The sequence below is a fragment of the Clarias gariepinus genome, chromosome 28 (assembly GCF_024256425.1).
Source record: "Clarias gariepinus isolate MV-2021 ecotype Netherlands chromosome 28, CGAR_prim_01v2, whole genome shotgun sequence".
NCBI lineage: Eukaryota > Metazoa > Chordata > Actinopteri > Siluriformes > Clariidae > Clarias > Clarias gariepinus.
This window is the reverse complement of record NC_071127.1, coordinates 17,502,205-17,517,129: the sequence shown is the minus strand read 5'-3', so window position 1 is coordinate 17,517,129 and position 14,925 is coordinate 17,502,205. Positions and strand designations below refer to the sequence as shown.

Sequence of the window (14,925 nt, the reverse complement as noted above, 5' to 3'; positions counted from 1 at the left end):
CGCATGGCACATACATTATGAGCAATTATAATCTGCATGTCTTGGGGAGGAAACCACCAAGCAGGGGGAGAACATGCACAGGTGGGAATCGAACCCAGATCCTGGAGGTACGAGGTGACAGCGCTAACCATTAAGCAAGTGTGCCACATTTGTCGAAATCCTTTAGGGAAGAAACACCAGAGGGTACGAGGTGTAGATAAGGGGTGACTTCCATACAGATGTAATAATACTTAGGTGTCCGTATACTTTTGGACATCTTGTATACTTTATTGTATACTAGAAGAACATAAAATGAAGTGCTCAGGGGAAATAATTTGTACACCCTATGTAGTTGCAATACACAACCAGTAGGTTGTGTGGATTTGGAACACAGCCTCCTCAGTGTTATTGGTGCTGGTGGTGATGGTGGAGAGCTAGTCGTCCAAAAAATTCAGCGCAGAGAGAAATCTAAAGTTTGAGCGCCAACACGGATTTTCTTTGGGATAAACGCACAGGCCTCGCTGCTAAAACGGTAATGAAGTAAGATTTTGTCGTGCATTGAAGAAAAATAGATTGAAATACGGAGTTATTTAACATTTAGCTTAGTTTAGTAGGCTAAGCTAAGCTAGGCTAGTCTAAGCTAAGCTAACAACCTCCTCAAGATGGCGGCAAGTGTAGAGCTACCTCTACTTTATCAAAAAAGCATCTTTAATTAGTATACGATTTTTTTTTTGGAATTAGGAGTGTTAGGAATGTGGTTTAGTGGAGTAGCGTTGTTTTTATGTTTACAAAACAGCCTGAGTTGGTGTAAAAGTTTCGTTAGCAAGTTGGCTAGTTCAGGTTGAGGCCTCGAGAACCACGGCACAGGTAGAGCTGCCTGTCTCTAAAAATAATAATAAAGTAATACTTGGTAAAAAAAAAAATAGTGGCGTCATATCTCCAGTACACATAAGGGAAATGTTTTGAGATATCTGGATAAGGGAAGCTCTTGATCACCTCCTAAATCAGTCTTTAAAAATAAATGAACTAATTCTAATAAATTTGGTTTGTAGATTATTATTATTTTTTATTTTTTTATTTTTTTTTTACAAATCAGTTAATCAATAATTAAAGTCTTTTTATTGTTAATTATTATGAGTTGTTATCAAAAAGTTTCAAGGCTAGTTTTGTAACACGCCAACAGATGGCAGCACAGAGCTGCACGCACAGTCCAGGGGAACACCGAGTTTTATAAGTCAGTGTGCCAAAAGACCGTGTTGCTCATGGCGATATTCTGACCATCTGCGTTACCATGTCTGATGCGTTTTCATTATGTACAGCAAGTTAGAACAGAGTGAATGCGAAAGAGACGTTTGATATGATTTGGTAAGTTTAAGACGATGCTGAGTTGTTTTGTGAGTGTCACGCACACAATGGAAGAACGTCACTGGAAGACGACGAGAGATTAGGAAGACCTTCGACGAGCTCACTACAAGAAAATGTCGAAACGATTTAGAAACTTGTGCATGATGATCGTCAAAGAAAAATCCACAACGCTGCTGCCATTGTCGGTGTATCATATGAAAAAAAAATAAGGCGGGTCTTACGCTCGACCAACTGCACGCTAATCGTCTTTTTTGAGCGTTCATGTCATTGTGCATTAAGAATTCACTCCCAGGTCTCATACCATCCATAAGTTCTACTGGCAGGTTTTAAGGCATCTGAGGGAGGACATACGGCCAAAGTGACCGGATCTGTGGCGTGTAAATCTCGAAACTGTTTAATTACTTCTCATAAAATTTATGTTAAAAAATATTGTTATAAAAATATTTTACACCCTGTCACCTTATTACCATTATGCTCTGTTTTTCTAAAGGTCCAGAATAAATCATGCCTTAAAACCGAGAGAAATTGATGCATGGTCCAATTTTGGGTTGAAACCCAAAAAAAAAAAAAAAACCCCAAACAAAAACCTTTCACAGGAAAATGGCTTTGGTGAAGTTTTGTATCCTTACCCTAGCAGTGATTCCTTTAGTGTGCACCAACGCGAGACTTATTAATGATGTTCCTTGCTAATTTTTCAGATAAAACAGTCTTTCCGTTAATGTGCGAGTATGTGAGTGAAAATCAAATAAGAGAGGAAGAAGTATTACTGTGTAAGATGAGAAGGGAAGAGTCTGATGCCTCCTCTCCTCTTTTTTATTTATCTTTTTGGAAAGTTTGACATTGAAATGTACAGTAATGGAAAATTGAAAAGTCATTCAGAAATTTTTTTACTAAGAAATCACAAAAGTGATGCACCAAGCTTGAGCGAAATGAGTTAATGCAACCAGAGCACCCTGTCGTTACATGATAGTCTGATATCTAAACAAGCCTAATTTCTACTTTTGGTTTATTTTCCAAGCATAACGCAAGGTCTAACGCTAGGAACTTTGCCCTCATGTAAAAAACACCCTAAAATGGCGGTTTGGTTCTGATCTTAACGCCAACAAGCTTTTTTTAGACCAGACGTCAGTTTTCTCAGCCACATAATATACCTCCACTTTACAGACCAGACCTTTCAGATTATTCAGACAAGTATGTAAATAAAATGATTAACTATTGCACATTTAGGAGTTGTAGCTAGAGTAAAACTATTTTCCGGTTCATTTTTCAGAACAAACTCATTTAATAAAATTTAGAATTAATTTTTATTTGTTTTTGTTCTTTAGCACTGTTACACTGACTCTGATTTATGTGTTCATGTGCTCAGATGCCCTATTCAAGGCGGTACGCATCGTCAGAGCGGGCCAGCCGCAGCAGCTATCAGGACCGCTATCGTGAGCGTGATCGAGAGAGAGGGAGAAAGCCACGCCATAGGCGCTCGCGGTCTTTCTCCTCAAGCAGTGAGCGGGAACGGAGGGGACGAGGACACAGGCAGGAGGCCACTTATGCACGCTCCAGAAGGTACAGAACAATCTCTGATTAAATATATACAGTTAAAGCTAAATTGCACTAGCGTTCTTTTGGAGGGATTTTACGCAGGCAATAAGTTGGTTACTGAACAGTTTATGCCTTCATTAATGTTCATATAAATTTTTTTAATTATTGAAAGTTTCTAAACTCATGATTCATGAAGCTCCCAAACACTTCCTTCCAGCTGTAATGACATAATTTAAGTCTTTTTTTTTACGTTTATTACTATAATGTATGCACTTGATATTCTTGTTCTCTTTATCAAAAAAATTGGATGCTAAACTGTAGCTGGGTTTTATGTTTCCAGCTACGACAACCGCTCTGTGGACAGGAGGCCGTACGACAGGCGCTACGGTGAAAACTACCGGCGGCAGGAGCACGAACGAGAACGCGACCGTGAACGCGAGCGACTGACCCCCGACGGCTTCCACTCGCGCGACGCTTCGACCAGTTACGACTACCGCCGCACGCACCAGCGCCACAAGAGCAGCAGGCGTAAGCACAAACGAAGGCGGCGTAGAACCAGGTCCTATAGCCCATCCTCCTCGGTGAGTACTTCCCAGCCCAGGCCTTGCTCCTAGGCCATCTTTCTCTTTCTCTCTCTCTCTCTACCTCACACTCTCTCTGCCCCTCTGTCTTTCTTTCCTTCTTTTTAACATTTCCTCTCCACAGCCCCAGGACTTGGTAAGTATAAACTCTTTTTGTTATTTTTTCCCCCTTTTTATTTTTTTAAAAAATAGGCAGGTTTTTTTTTTTATTCTTTATTTATCCTGTTTCAGTGGAAGTAATTACTTTGTAGTATAAAGTTGTTTGTATTGTTGGATTACTTAATGACAAGTTAGTGCAAATATTATCTCTCTAAACATACCTCCTCTTTCTTTCTTTCTTTCTTTCTTTCTCTCATAGCTGAAAAAGATCTAAAAATATTACTAGTAATAAACTGAAAAAAGATTATAGATTAAAAAGATGTAGATTTTTTTTTTCTTAATGTGAAGCTAATTTCAGTCTGTATGAACTTGTTTAATGTGCTGGTTACCAGTTCCTTTTGCTAATGTGTTGTTGTATACATAAATGTTTATGATGCAGGTTTTTTTATTTGTTTGTTTATTTATTTATTTATTTTGTCAGGGGTGGTAGACAGGAAGTTGATGGGAGGGGGAGTACATGTAGAGAGCAAGCAAAAGGGACAAAATGTGATCTTTGACTTGTTCCCTTGCACTATATCCCTATCGTTATATATATCTTCTCACGTGGTGTCATACGAACCGCTCCCATGATCACCAAACCTACGTACACCACCACCACCACCACTGCTCTGCTCCATCGCCGCGGCTACGGCTGCCCCTTCCACCCTCCCCTCTCGGCCCACCCCCTTCTGCTTTGATCCTGTGACCCTGGCCGGTGGGGCTGAAAAGCAGCGGAGTGCCAGCGGGACGCGGCCGCTATGTGTGAGGGACGACGAGGAGGGTCACCTGATCTGTCGGAGTGGCGACGTCCTGCAAGAGAGATGTACACACTGCCACTACTACTACTACTCCTCTACTCTTATATCGTAACCTTTCTCCCTATCAGTAGCAGCACAGAGCATACACACTCACACGCGAGGGCAAGAGCTCATGATGTCTTGATCATTTTGATTTATTTATTTTATTTATTTATATTTTTTCTTTAGAATATATTAGAAATGTTATACGTAGATAGACGGCTTAAAAATTCATACACGTACATATTTATCATTTGTAACCATTTTGTTTCTGGTGCGTTTCAGGGATGCTTTAAAAGCTTTTACAAGCTTTTGATATCCTTGTTCTCTGTATAGTCATGTCAGGGTCGTTTTTTTTTCTTTCTTTTTTTCCCCCCCTGATAGAACATCATATCACTTTTTAGTTTTGTCTCCCATGCATTAGTCTCGTTTAGATCTCCTCTCAGCATTTTAAAGATTTAGTTTGGGGTGGGATCGGGTGGCTCCCTGCTTATTATTTTCTTATCTTTTCAGTGATTCCTCAGAAGGGGGATGATGATGATGATGATGCTCCATTTCAGTAGTTTTTTTTTAAACAGTATACCCATCCAGGGTTATTACCCCAGTTATTTACCCCAACTTTGTTTGCATACATTGTCGGGTTGTCGATGTGCAGATCGTTTGTGCAATTTAGCTTAATTTTAGTGATTACCGCGTTGACGGGGGTGCTAGAGCATTTATCGCTTTGTCTTTTTCGGTTCTCTTGTCTGTTTTTGTTAATATTATTTACTTCCTGTCCTTTTTTTATCTGCTTTTTTTTCCTCCCCACCTCTATCTTTCTCTCTCAGATGAAATTGTTGGCACTCTGGGAGAGGGCACGTTTGGAAGGGTGATGGAATGCATTGACCATCGCAGGTAATTTGGTATTTTAGATGTTTTATTTTTTGATGTTTTAGAGTTTTGTATGAGCTCATCTTTTTACTAAATAAATAATAAAAAAGCTCTTTATGTAACAAGTTTAACACATTTCAAAATGTAACATGCTTAAACATTTTGGCTTAAAACTATTTTGACCAATTTGTCGTTATGCTAATTAAAATAAATAAATTTTTAAACATGTACGTAAATGGAAACTTTCATGGATACATAGAAATCATTCGCAGTAGATAATTTTTTGTTAAAAAAAAAGGGCGAAGCAGCTTATGTAGTTGTTAGTTATTTGCTTTTAATAGTTGGTTGTTTGGATGGTTTATTCATATTGTGTTGTTTGTTTTTTGCTTTTATTCAAGAGGTGGAGCTCATGTGGCCCTGAAAATCATTAAAAATGTTGAGAAGTACAGGGAGGCTGCGCGACTGGAGATCAATGTCCTGGAGAGGATCAATGAGCGAGACCCTGAAAACAAAAAGTGAGTGGTTGAGATCAACAAACTTATTGTCTATATACGGTGCATATAAAACTTTAAACCAGAGGCTGCAAGCAGTTGGGGCAAACAGTCCTAAATGGGCTTTATGAATATTCTACATCCCCAAGCTTTGACGTACTTGTTTTAAAACCTCTGCTTTAAACCGAAGTATTGTGTAACTAACAGATTATTTTGTTTAATTAAAGAACAGAAATTCAAGCTTGGAGGCAACGTCGTTAATTTTCCTCCAGGCCTCCATGACCTACTTAAAGACTTGTTTTTCTTTGCTTCTCGTTCCTGCTTTGCAGTCTTTGCGTGCAGATGTTTGACTGGTTTGACTATCACGGCCACATGTGTCTCAGCTTCGAGCTGTTAGCACTCAGCACCTTCGACTTCCTGAAGGAGAACAATTACCTCCCCTATTCCATCAGCCAGGTCCGACACATGGCCTACCAGCTCTGTCTAGCCGTCAAATGTGAGTTCACTAATAAAAATAAATCCTTCACTTCTTAAAGCTGCGCCTAATGAATGGTTAACTTTGAACATAGTGTTAAAAGCATTTTTATGGGTTTCTTATTAAGTGTTCATTTATCTACAGTTCTGCACGACAACAAGCTGACCCACACAGATTTAAAACCAGAGAATATTCTCTTTGTTAACTCAGACTTCACTATATCATACAGCGCGGAGAAGGTGAGTTTATTCACGTTGGGCCCTTTTTTTTTCCTTTTTCTTTTTTTAATAGGTAAACAGAAATGGACGGGGGGAAAATAATCTAAGGGGGAAAAAAAACGGGTCATGGGATATGGTGGAAAAAAAATTGTGGTAAACACAAACTAGTGAGCCGAGTGAAGTTTTGCGAGACCTCGCAAACATTTTCTAAGATCTTGCAAAACTTCACTCTTGAGTGTTATCGATTTAGAAGCACACACCCCCCCCCCCGCCCCCTCCCCCATTTCATTTACATTTACATTTAGGCATTTGGCAGACGCTCTTATCCAGAGCGACTTACATTTTTTTCTAATTACACATCTGAGCAGTTGAGGGTTAAGGGCCTTGCTCAAGGGCCCAACAGTGGCAACTTGGTGGTTGTGGGGTTTGAACCATTTCCCTTTACTGGCTCCGCAAGGACCTGTAAGAGTAAATCGTTTACAAAGGTGTGTCTTGTTTCCTTGTTTAGAAGAGAGATGAGCGTGCGGTGAAGAGCACTGCAGTGAGGGTAGTTGATTTTGGCAGTGCTACGTTTGACCACGAACACCACAGTACCATCGTCTCCACCAGGCACTACCGTGCACCTGAGGTTATTCTCGGTAAGTACAGGATAAAAAGGGATTAAAAAGTGGGAAGCCTTGACTAACTTATTCCAGATAAGTTTTACAATTATAACTTCATTAGTATCGTACATAATACATAAGTGTCAGCTGAACTCTCTTATGAGACTAACAGGAACCTTAGTTTTTAATCAGGTTTCTTGTTCAGCTTGCTTTTTGATCCCCAAAAAATGTGCCAAACTTATACACAGTAATTCTGTTTTCCTTGTAACTTTTACGCAGTCGTCATGGCTATTGTCATGAACTGCATCTCAAAAATTTGACCAGTTTTAACTTTAAGGACAAAATTAGAGCTTTTTTTAAACATAAACATGTCTATATTAGGAATAGTAAGTACAAAAAGCTAGTTTGGTTACCGAATGTAGAAGACAGTAAAGTTTATCCATTTTTATTGCTGAACCCCTATGCTTAGCGCAGGGTTTCAGGATAGTAAAAATACTAACATCGCACATACGTTATTCATTTAAATATCACTTGATCGGATGTGATTGACATTCACGTTTCAAAATTCTCACTGGATTAGTTAAAGCTGTGTATATTAGTCTAATTGAAGCTGTAATTAAAAGAAAAAAGAGATGTATTTTTCAGCCTATGGCAAGTTTGAAACCAACAATGTAATGGCATTTCCGTACCAGTTCTAACAACTGTTTAGAATCATGTTATTATTATTTTTAGCTAGGTTTTTTTTTTTTTTTTTTTTTTTTTATCTCCTCCAAAAAAAAATTCTAATTAAGTTGGAGCTAATTTCCACCCACCTTCAAGACACTGTCTTAACAAATCTGAGATGGTGAGGATTATCACGTGGTTCCTCTGGATGATGTTCCTCTTTTCGACACAGTTGCCTCCTCTTTAGATAACGCTTTTAAAGATAGGTAGTAGCTTTATACATTATGCAATAAGGTTTGTATAGGAGACAAAGCAGAATAAAAGAAAAAGTTACACACGAGGCACAACCCTGTTTTTGTCAGTCATGTTTTCTGGCAAATATTTAATTTTCGCGGCTTGATAGCCACGCTGATAGAGTTGGACATTTTTAGCGATTCCCAGTACTGTAATTTGTCGTCCCGAGTTTATACTTGTCAAATTAAATTGGCTTTTGCATGTTTTTTCTTTTGCTTTTTCAACACAAAGTCTTCCATTATTGTTAGCGAATGTCACAGTGTGTCTGATTAATCTTTTGTTTCCGTATAGAACTGGGTTGGAGTCAGCCTTGTGATGTGTGGAGTATCGGCTGCATCCTATTCGAGTATTACCTTGGCTTCACACTTTTTCAAGTAAGATTCTGTTCCCCCCTAATCCCCCCCCCCCCCCCCCATCCCCTTTCTCTCTATTACCAGGTAAGTATGTGTGACGTTCTATTCAGTCTAATGGTGTGTGTACAGTAATTAAACCTTGGAGTCATTAACTCAGTCACTGGATGCTCTCACTGATTCTCTATCTGCGTTATTTTCTTTCTCAGTTGCCTTTTCGGAATTTGTTTTCTTCATATTATTAAAACACTAATATTCTGATATTTAATTCTGTCTTTATAATGAAAAGTGCATCCAGTATTAAATCACATCTGCTTTAACATAAGCCTGCTGTCTTTTCTCATTGTTTCTTTTCCAGACTCATGATAACAGGGAGCACTTAGCCATGATGGAGAGGATACTGGGTCCTGTTCCTTCTAGGATGATCCGCAAAACGAGGTAAGGTACCGTGAGTGAGTGCACCCACGTACAGATTATTGGACCAAAACATATTACTTATTATATTAGTATAATTGTATATTATTACAAATTATATTGTTATATTATCGTAATATTTGTACATACAGGCTTTGTGGGTGTGTGTACAAATATTCTGTCATATTCACAAGTCCCCGATGTGACATTTGTGTTTCTTACTTACACTGCGCTGTATGAATACAGACATTCCCCAACTTATGAACATTTGAGTTGCGAATTTCAACAGCTGTGATAGCTTACGGTTATTGTACAAAAAAAATAGACTGCAGTGCACCAGATGCTAATATTTACAATTATATGCAATATTTTTAGTGTGTAATTGAATGTATAAAATGTCCAAAGTTTGGTATATTGTATGTTTGTGCGTGTGGGGGTGCAGGAGAAATGAGTCGCCTCACCAGTTTTAATAAATCAGTCCGAGAGCACGATGATAGAAAGCTGTAAAGCTGTCCTCATGCTGAATAATCCTAATGTCAGAAAATCCTCAACAAAACAGTGTTCACAGTCCAATAAAGTGGAAAACAGCTCGGAGACAAAATGGCGTCTGGGATTCCCCCAGTGATTTAAAGGCGCAGAGACAACACTTACATTTCACTGTGAGACTAATTTTCTTAGGCGTGATTATGGTTTTTGGCCACATGGTGGCAGAGGATTGGTATGCTTTATATTGTATATTTGCGTCAAAGGTGCATAAGACTCACTTTGTCGGACTTAAGAACAATTCAGACTTACGAACAAGCTCTAGGAACTGGTATCATTTCTGCAAATCATGAGTGTAAGGTCAAGCAGGCGAAAGTGGGCAGATAGCGCTTTTTGAATGTTACTTCGCCTCATTAAGAGTGCACAAGTAACTCATTGTCAGATCTCTCTCACATCTTACACTTAATCATGTTGATGGAATGACAATACAGACAGATTTGAATGTGACCTGGAATTCTCTTCCTAACAGAAAACAGAAGTACTTTTACCGTGGACGTCTAGACTGGGATGAAAACTCCTCAGCAGGAAGATACGTCCGAGAGAACTGCAAGCCCTTGCGAGTGAGATAGTTTCCTTTGTTGTTATTGTTGGTAATAATAATAATAATAATAATAATAATATTACTATAAATACAGCACTTTTTACATTAGTACAATCTGTATTAATACAATCTAACTCCAAGCCAGCCTTACATGTCTTAGAAAGGCTAGACACCAGGCATATTTAAAAAAAGGAAAAAACAAAAACATGAAACTGGAAATCTGGCTTTTGTGTGCAAAAAAACAGAGAAGAAGCGAAAAAAAATAGAAAACCCTAAACAGATGGAAAACAAACCAATCAAATAAGAAGTGGATTAAACTATACATTTAAAAAAAAGCGAAGGAAGGGCCACCCACACTGTTGAAATTTCGAGTTTGAATTAGGGATTGAGTAATGAATCTTTTACAGGGACAAACAGGACATAATAATCAACGTTTAAGATTGCAATTCAGTCTGTAAGACAGGATTTGAAAGAGATCTGTCCAGAATTTTTCACACTACTATCATTAAACTATTACCGATAAACATTGTAGATATTTTGATGCATTAGCTTTTATTAGAGAAGTGCTATTAAATATATTTTAACAATTTTTATATACATACTATATGTATATTTTTTATTATATGATTTTTTTTTTATAATTAATGAATAATTATATATTGTTTTGTAAAGTGTGAAATTATATTGTTTTTTATGAAGTGTAAGGAAAAGAAGATTATTAGGCAGAAAAAGATAAACATGTATAAGATATAATATTTAAACATTTAACGTAATGCAGCATTTGGTGCTTATTAGATTTTTTGTTTTTAATACTTATTAAAACCAGGCAGTCAGCATTAGTGCATCAAATGTCCAAAATCAGATCTAATTTTTTGTCTAATTCTGATTCACAAGAAAACTGAGATGTTTCTTGAACTGAGGTGTTTCTTGAGGTGGTATTTGAGTCCATTTTATCATTTCTTTGATTTATTCTGTCGCTCTTTTTTCAGCGGTACATCCTGTCTGAGGCGGAGGAGCATCACCAGCTGTTCGACCTGATCGAAGCCATGCTGGAGTACGAGCCGCCCAAACGCATCACTCTGGCCGCATCGCTCAGGCACCAGTTCTTCCAGAGTCCCATCAGTGCTGGGGAGCAGACGTCGGGAAAACCCTGGGAGACCAATCGTGATATTAGCCGGTGACCTTTGACTCTACCTGCCTTAGAATTAATTTTTTTGGCGGCAAAAAAAAAAAAAAAAACTTCACGTTTTTTGAGGGGCTGTGAACAGAGGGGACGTGCAACAACAATTGGGGTTTACTTGGTAAAACTTTTTTTTTTTTTTTTACATTTTCAGGCAACCTCACTGACCAAGTAGTTTTAAGGTGGACGGATTTATCGGGTTGCACTGCCGTGTCAGCTTTAAAGCATGTAAGGATGAAGTAGGACCCGTTTACAGTAGTTTTGTATTTATGGAGTGCATCATTTCAAAGGTTAACCTAGACGCAGAGTCTTCCACACATCAAGGACACGATGGAACGAACTATTGACCATCTAAAAATCAAATACTGCAAACTTGAAATATGTGGAAAAGCATACAAGATCTCACGTGTTGTTGCGTATATAACCATCTCTAATTGTAAAATGGGCAAAACAAGGTGTTTGTTTTCTAGAAGCTTTGGAAAAAACATGAATGTAAACACGAAGTTGGCTGCATTTGGAAGCTGAGCCTGAATCACGGACTCCAATATAGTAGTGTTTTTATTGGACAGGAAATAGTTGAAGAGCTGTTTCAGCATAGACACACTCCTTGATCCTAGCTCTGTTAGTCTCATCCGACAGCAGCTACTGTTCTCTGTAGCTCACTGCTACACACACATGCGCGCGCACACACACTCTCTTTCTCTCTAGTATTTTCTATTGAAGCCTTTTGTTCATGTAATCAAGCACAGAATTTTTTTTTTGTGCTCTGTGTCATTCTTGCCAGCACAGGTTTACAGTATTTATTTGAATCAGCATTATTTTTGTTGGTGTGTTTTTATATGAAGCTAAAGGTGTATATCTGTATATACAAATATATATGTATCTATAACTGTATAGAATAAAGGTTCTGTCTGTCTGCCTGGCGTTTGTTGAAGTCGTGGCAGCAAACGGCAGAGATCAAGTGCGTGTACATTGTTTATACCTTTAAAAGGAAACTAAACAGTTTATTCTTTGTATATTGCATTGCCTGTGCTGTTTTATTTGCTTAATGAAGGCGTGTGATAGGATCGACTTTCTCTGTAATGTCCTAATAAAGTCAGAACACAAGGTAAACAATATCTTTAACATTGTGAGAAAGAAGATTTTCAGGTAGGTTTGAATGGGAGTCTGTCTGTTGAACTCACAGTACCATCTCTGGTTATTTTCAGGTTTTTTTTGTTTTTTTAGGGTTTATTAATGTCTGGAAGACCAGCTTAAAGTTACTTTTATTACCACTCCTTCCTGGGAAATAATTATGGTGTACTGCTGGTGTTGTCACAGCTCCAAGGTCCTCGGCTCAGTCTTGAGCGCAGTATACCATTTGTACATGTCCTGCCCCCCTCCCAAAAAAAACAATCCATTTCCGAAGGGCCAAATTATTGGGTTGAATCAAGCAAAGAAAACAATTGAGAAGATTCGAAATGACTGGAAATGGGTTAAGAAATTTTTACCACGTTATCAAAAACTGTGCTGTCAAAAAAATCATGAATGGTGATCTCTTAAACAGTGGGTGAAGTTGCTTGGTAAAAAAAAAAAAAAAACTGTAAAAACCATAGCTGTGTTTAATAGTGAAAGTAAGAGCCTGACAGGAGATCTCACAGGATTGAGACTAGACAGCTGTCTCTATAAGAAAACCTCGTTAGACTCATCTGAAAATAAATCTTAAAATTTGTTAGAGAGCATAAAGATTGCACTTTGGAGCAAAGGAAAAAGGTCATGTGGTCTGATGTGTCCAGATTGAACCTATTCCACAGCGATGGTGCGTCAGTGTAAGAAGGGAAGCGATGCACCCAGCATGCATTGTGTCCACTGTACAAGCCTCTGGAGGCAGTGTTGAGATCTGTGGTTGCTTCAGTTGCTCTGGGAATAAAATGAAAGTCAGCTGATGACCTGAATGTACTGAATGACCAGGTTATTACATCTATGGAATTTTTCTACCCTAATGGCATGCCATATTTCAGGACTTAAATTGTGAGAGTGGTTCTGGGAGCATGATGACTCATTTTGACACAAGACCTGGACACCACATTGTGTGTCATCAAAAATAAAGGGAAATTAATAAAATCTTAGAGTGCACAACCTTTTTTGGCCAGGCAATGTATTTTGTTTAACATGTTCTCCATGTTTCTTTATGGGTTTCGTGTATGTCCTCTGCTTCGCTTCCACCTCCAAGTAACGTGTGTGAGAGCATGTTGCCCTGCAGTGATGCCTGGATCTTTCGATCCTGGAAGATATCAAGGATTCATCCCTTCACCTCATAAATCCTTCACAGTGTGGTAGAATAATTTCTACCTACTATCTCCCTAGGCTCATGTGCTCTTGTGTGCTTTGAACTACACCAGAGTAAAGAGAGGGTGTAGGAAAATGCACTGATAAATTATTATATAAATATAATCTTTGTTGAAGTCCTTTAAAGAATGTGTACTTCCTTAGTAATTTGTTATTGTTTCAAATCCTCTCTAAACCCTTTAAACCTCTTTTCTGATGATCTTATTTTATTACAGTAAGATTAAGGGAACAACCATGGCAGGAAACCCTGGCAGTATTATTGTCCTGCGGTCCTAATCTTTCTTCTGTCACTGGGTTCTCCTTCCATGAAACTTCTGATTGCTCTCTGTTAGATGACCTTTTCAGATTGATCCAATAAACTGCAGGTGGCTTTATCCAGTCTCCACCTGGGGTCCGTTCTTCGTACGTCGCTAACTCAGTTAGCTGGATTTGATTGTTGTGGATTTGTCCTGATCTTGGATTGTTTCGTTCTTCGATGCGCTTCTAGCATTTGTTGTCATAGCAACATATCCGTAAGCTTGAATTTGCTCGGGAGCAGGTTTATTTCATGTAAACAGGATTTAGCCTGCGCTCCTGCCAGGTTATGATTGGTTGAAATGGCGAGGTCACATCTGATTGGTTAAAGAGCATGACTGACTCATGTGGAAAAAGAAAAGTATATGCCCCCTGCCATGGACTCCCCCCCACTCTCTCACACACACACACAATCGCTATCAAATATTATATATGAACATAAATTCATAGGTTTAGTATTATCAAATATGATATTACTTTTATAATAAACCCTAGGCATGAGACAGCCGTCGAGACCATTATTACAAATTCTTGTAAATGTTTATTTTGTAACATTTATTTTTTAGGGGTTTGTCATAAAAATATGCTAAATATTTATATACATTAAAAATTAATATTTTATAATGATAAATTGGACGAAACTAATTTTATTATAAAATAAACAATATAAAAGTATACATAATATTTCTATTTTTTCATATACAACATATTTATTTTCATATTGCTTATTTTATTTTATTGTCTCATGTAATTTGTAATTTGTAAACCATTAACCTATGAATTTATGTTCTAATATAATATTTGATAGCGATTATGTAGGGGGGGCAATCCATGGCAGGGGGGCATTTCAGCGCATAACACGTGTTATAAAAAACATTGAGCCGCTCTTTTTCCATTTCGTCAACCAATCGGAGGGCTTGTGATCAGTGTTTCTACTGTCGATGCATATCGCTTTTTAAACCAACGCACGAGCGCGCAATAATTCTAGACAACTCAATCCAGCTATACTAATCAACAACAACAGGTGAGCTCGAAGAACCGACTTAGCCAGATCGTAATTAGCACGATGATCTCATCTTAGATGTGTCAATTCATCTCGGATGTGTCAAGCGACGTACGAAGAACGGACCTCAGGAAGGTTGTGACACAGGAAGATTCATCTCCACAACAACTCCTTCCTGCCTCTGCCCGTCCTGTGTTAAATTAGGAGTCAACTGACTAATCAAATCCGGATGAACATGTGACTTTTACAATCGCAAACTCCAC

At 38.2% G+C, this 14,925-nt stretch overlaps 1 protein-coding gene across 2 annotated transcripts; it reads left to right on the top strand.

Annotated features, from left to right (window-relative positions):
• Positions 1 to 381: 381 nt before the first annotated feature.
• clk2a (CDC-like kinase 2a) lies at positions 382 to 12,155 on the top strand. 2 transcript variants are annotated; one of them, XM_053489995.1, is made up of 13 exons: positions 382 to 511; positions 2,711 to 2,904; positions 3,221 to 3,461; positions 4,332 to 4,422; positions 5,224 to 5,290; positions 5,665 to 5,781; positions 6,087 to 6,253; positions 6,377 to 6,471; positions 6,959 to 7,088; positions 8,301 to 8,383; positions 8,718 to 8,797; positions 9,786 to 9,876; positions 10,847 to 12,155. In XM_053489995.1, exons 2-13 carry the CDS (start codon positions 2,711 to 2,713, stop codon positions 11,036 to 11,038), a joined length of 1,548 nt encoding a protein of 515 aa, XP_053345970.1. In that variant the 5' UTR covers positions 382 to 511; the 3' UTR covers positions 11,039 to 12,155. The 2 variants fall into 2 exon arrangements, with proteins under 2 accessions (XP_053345970.1, XP_053345971.1); XM_053489996.1 differs by lacking the exons at positions 382 to 511; positions 2,711 to 2,904; positions 4,332 to 4,422 and having other exon boundaries at positions 3,319 to 3,461.
• The last annotated feature ends 2,770 nt before the right edge of the window (positions 12,156 to 14,925 follow it).

Coding starts and splice junctions, on each gene's coding strand:
- clk2a (XM_053489995.1), top strand. CDS start 2,711: ATGCCCTATTCAAGGCGGTACGCATCGTCAGAGCGGGCCAGCCGCAGC. Junction 4,423..5,223: donor CGACGTCCTGCAAGAGAGAT/GTACACACTGCC, acceptor TTTCTCTCTCAG/ATGAAATTGTTGGCACTCTG. Junction 9,877..10,846: donor AGAACTGCAAGCCCTTGCGA/GTGAGATAGTTT, acceptor CTCTTTTTTCAG/CGGTACATCCTGTCTGAGGC.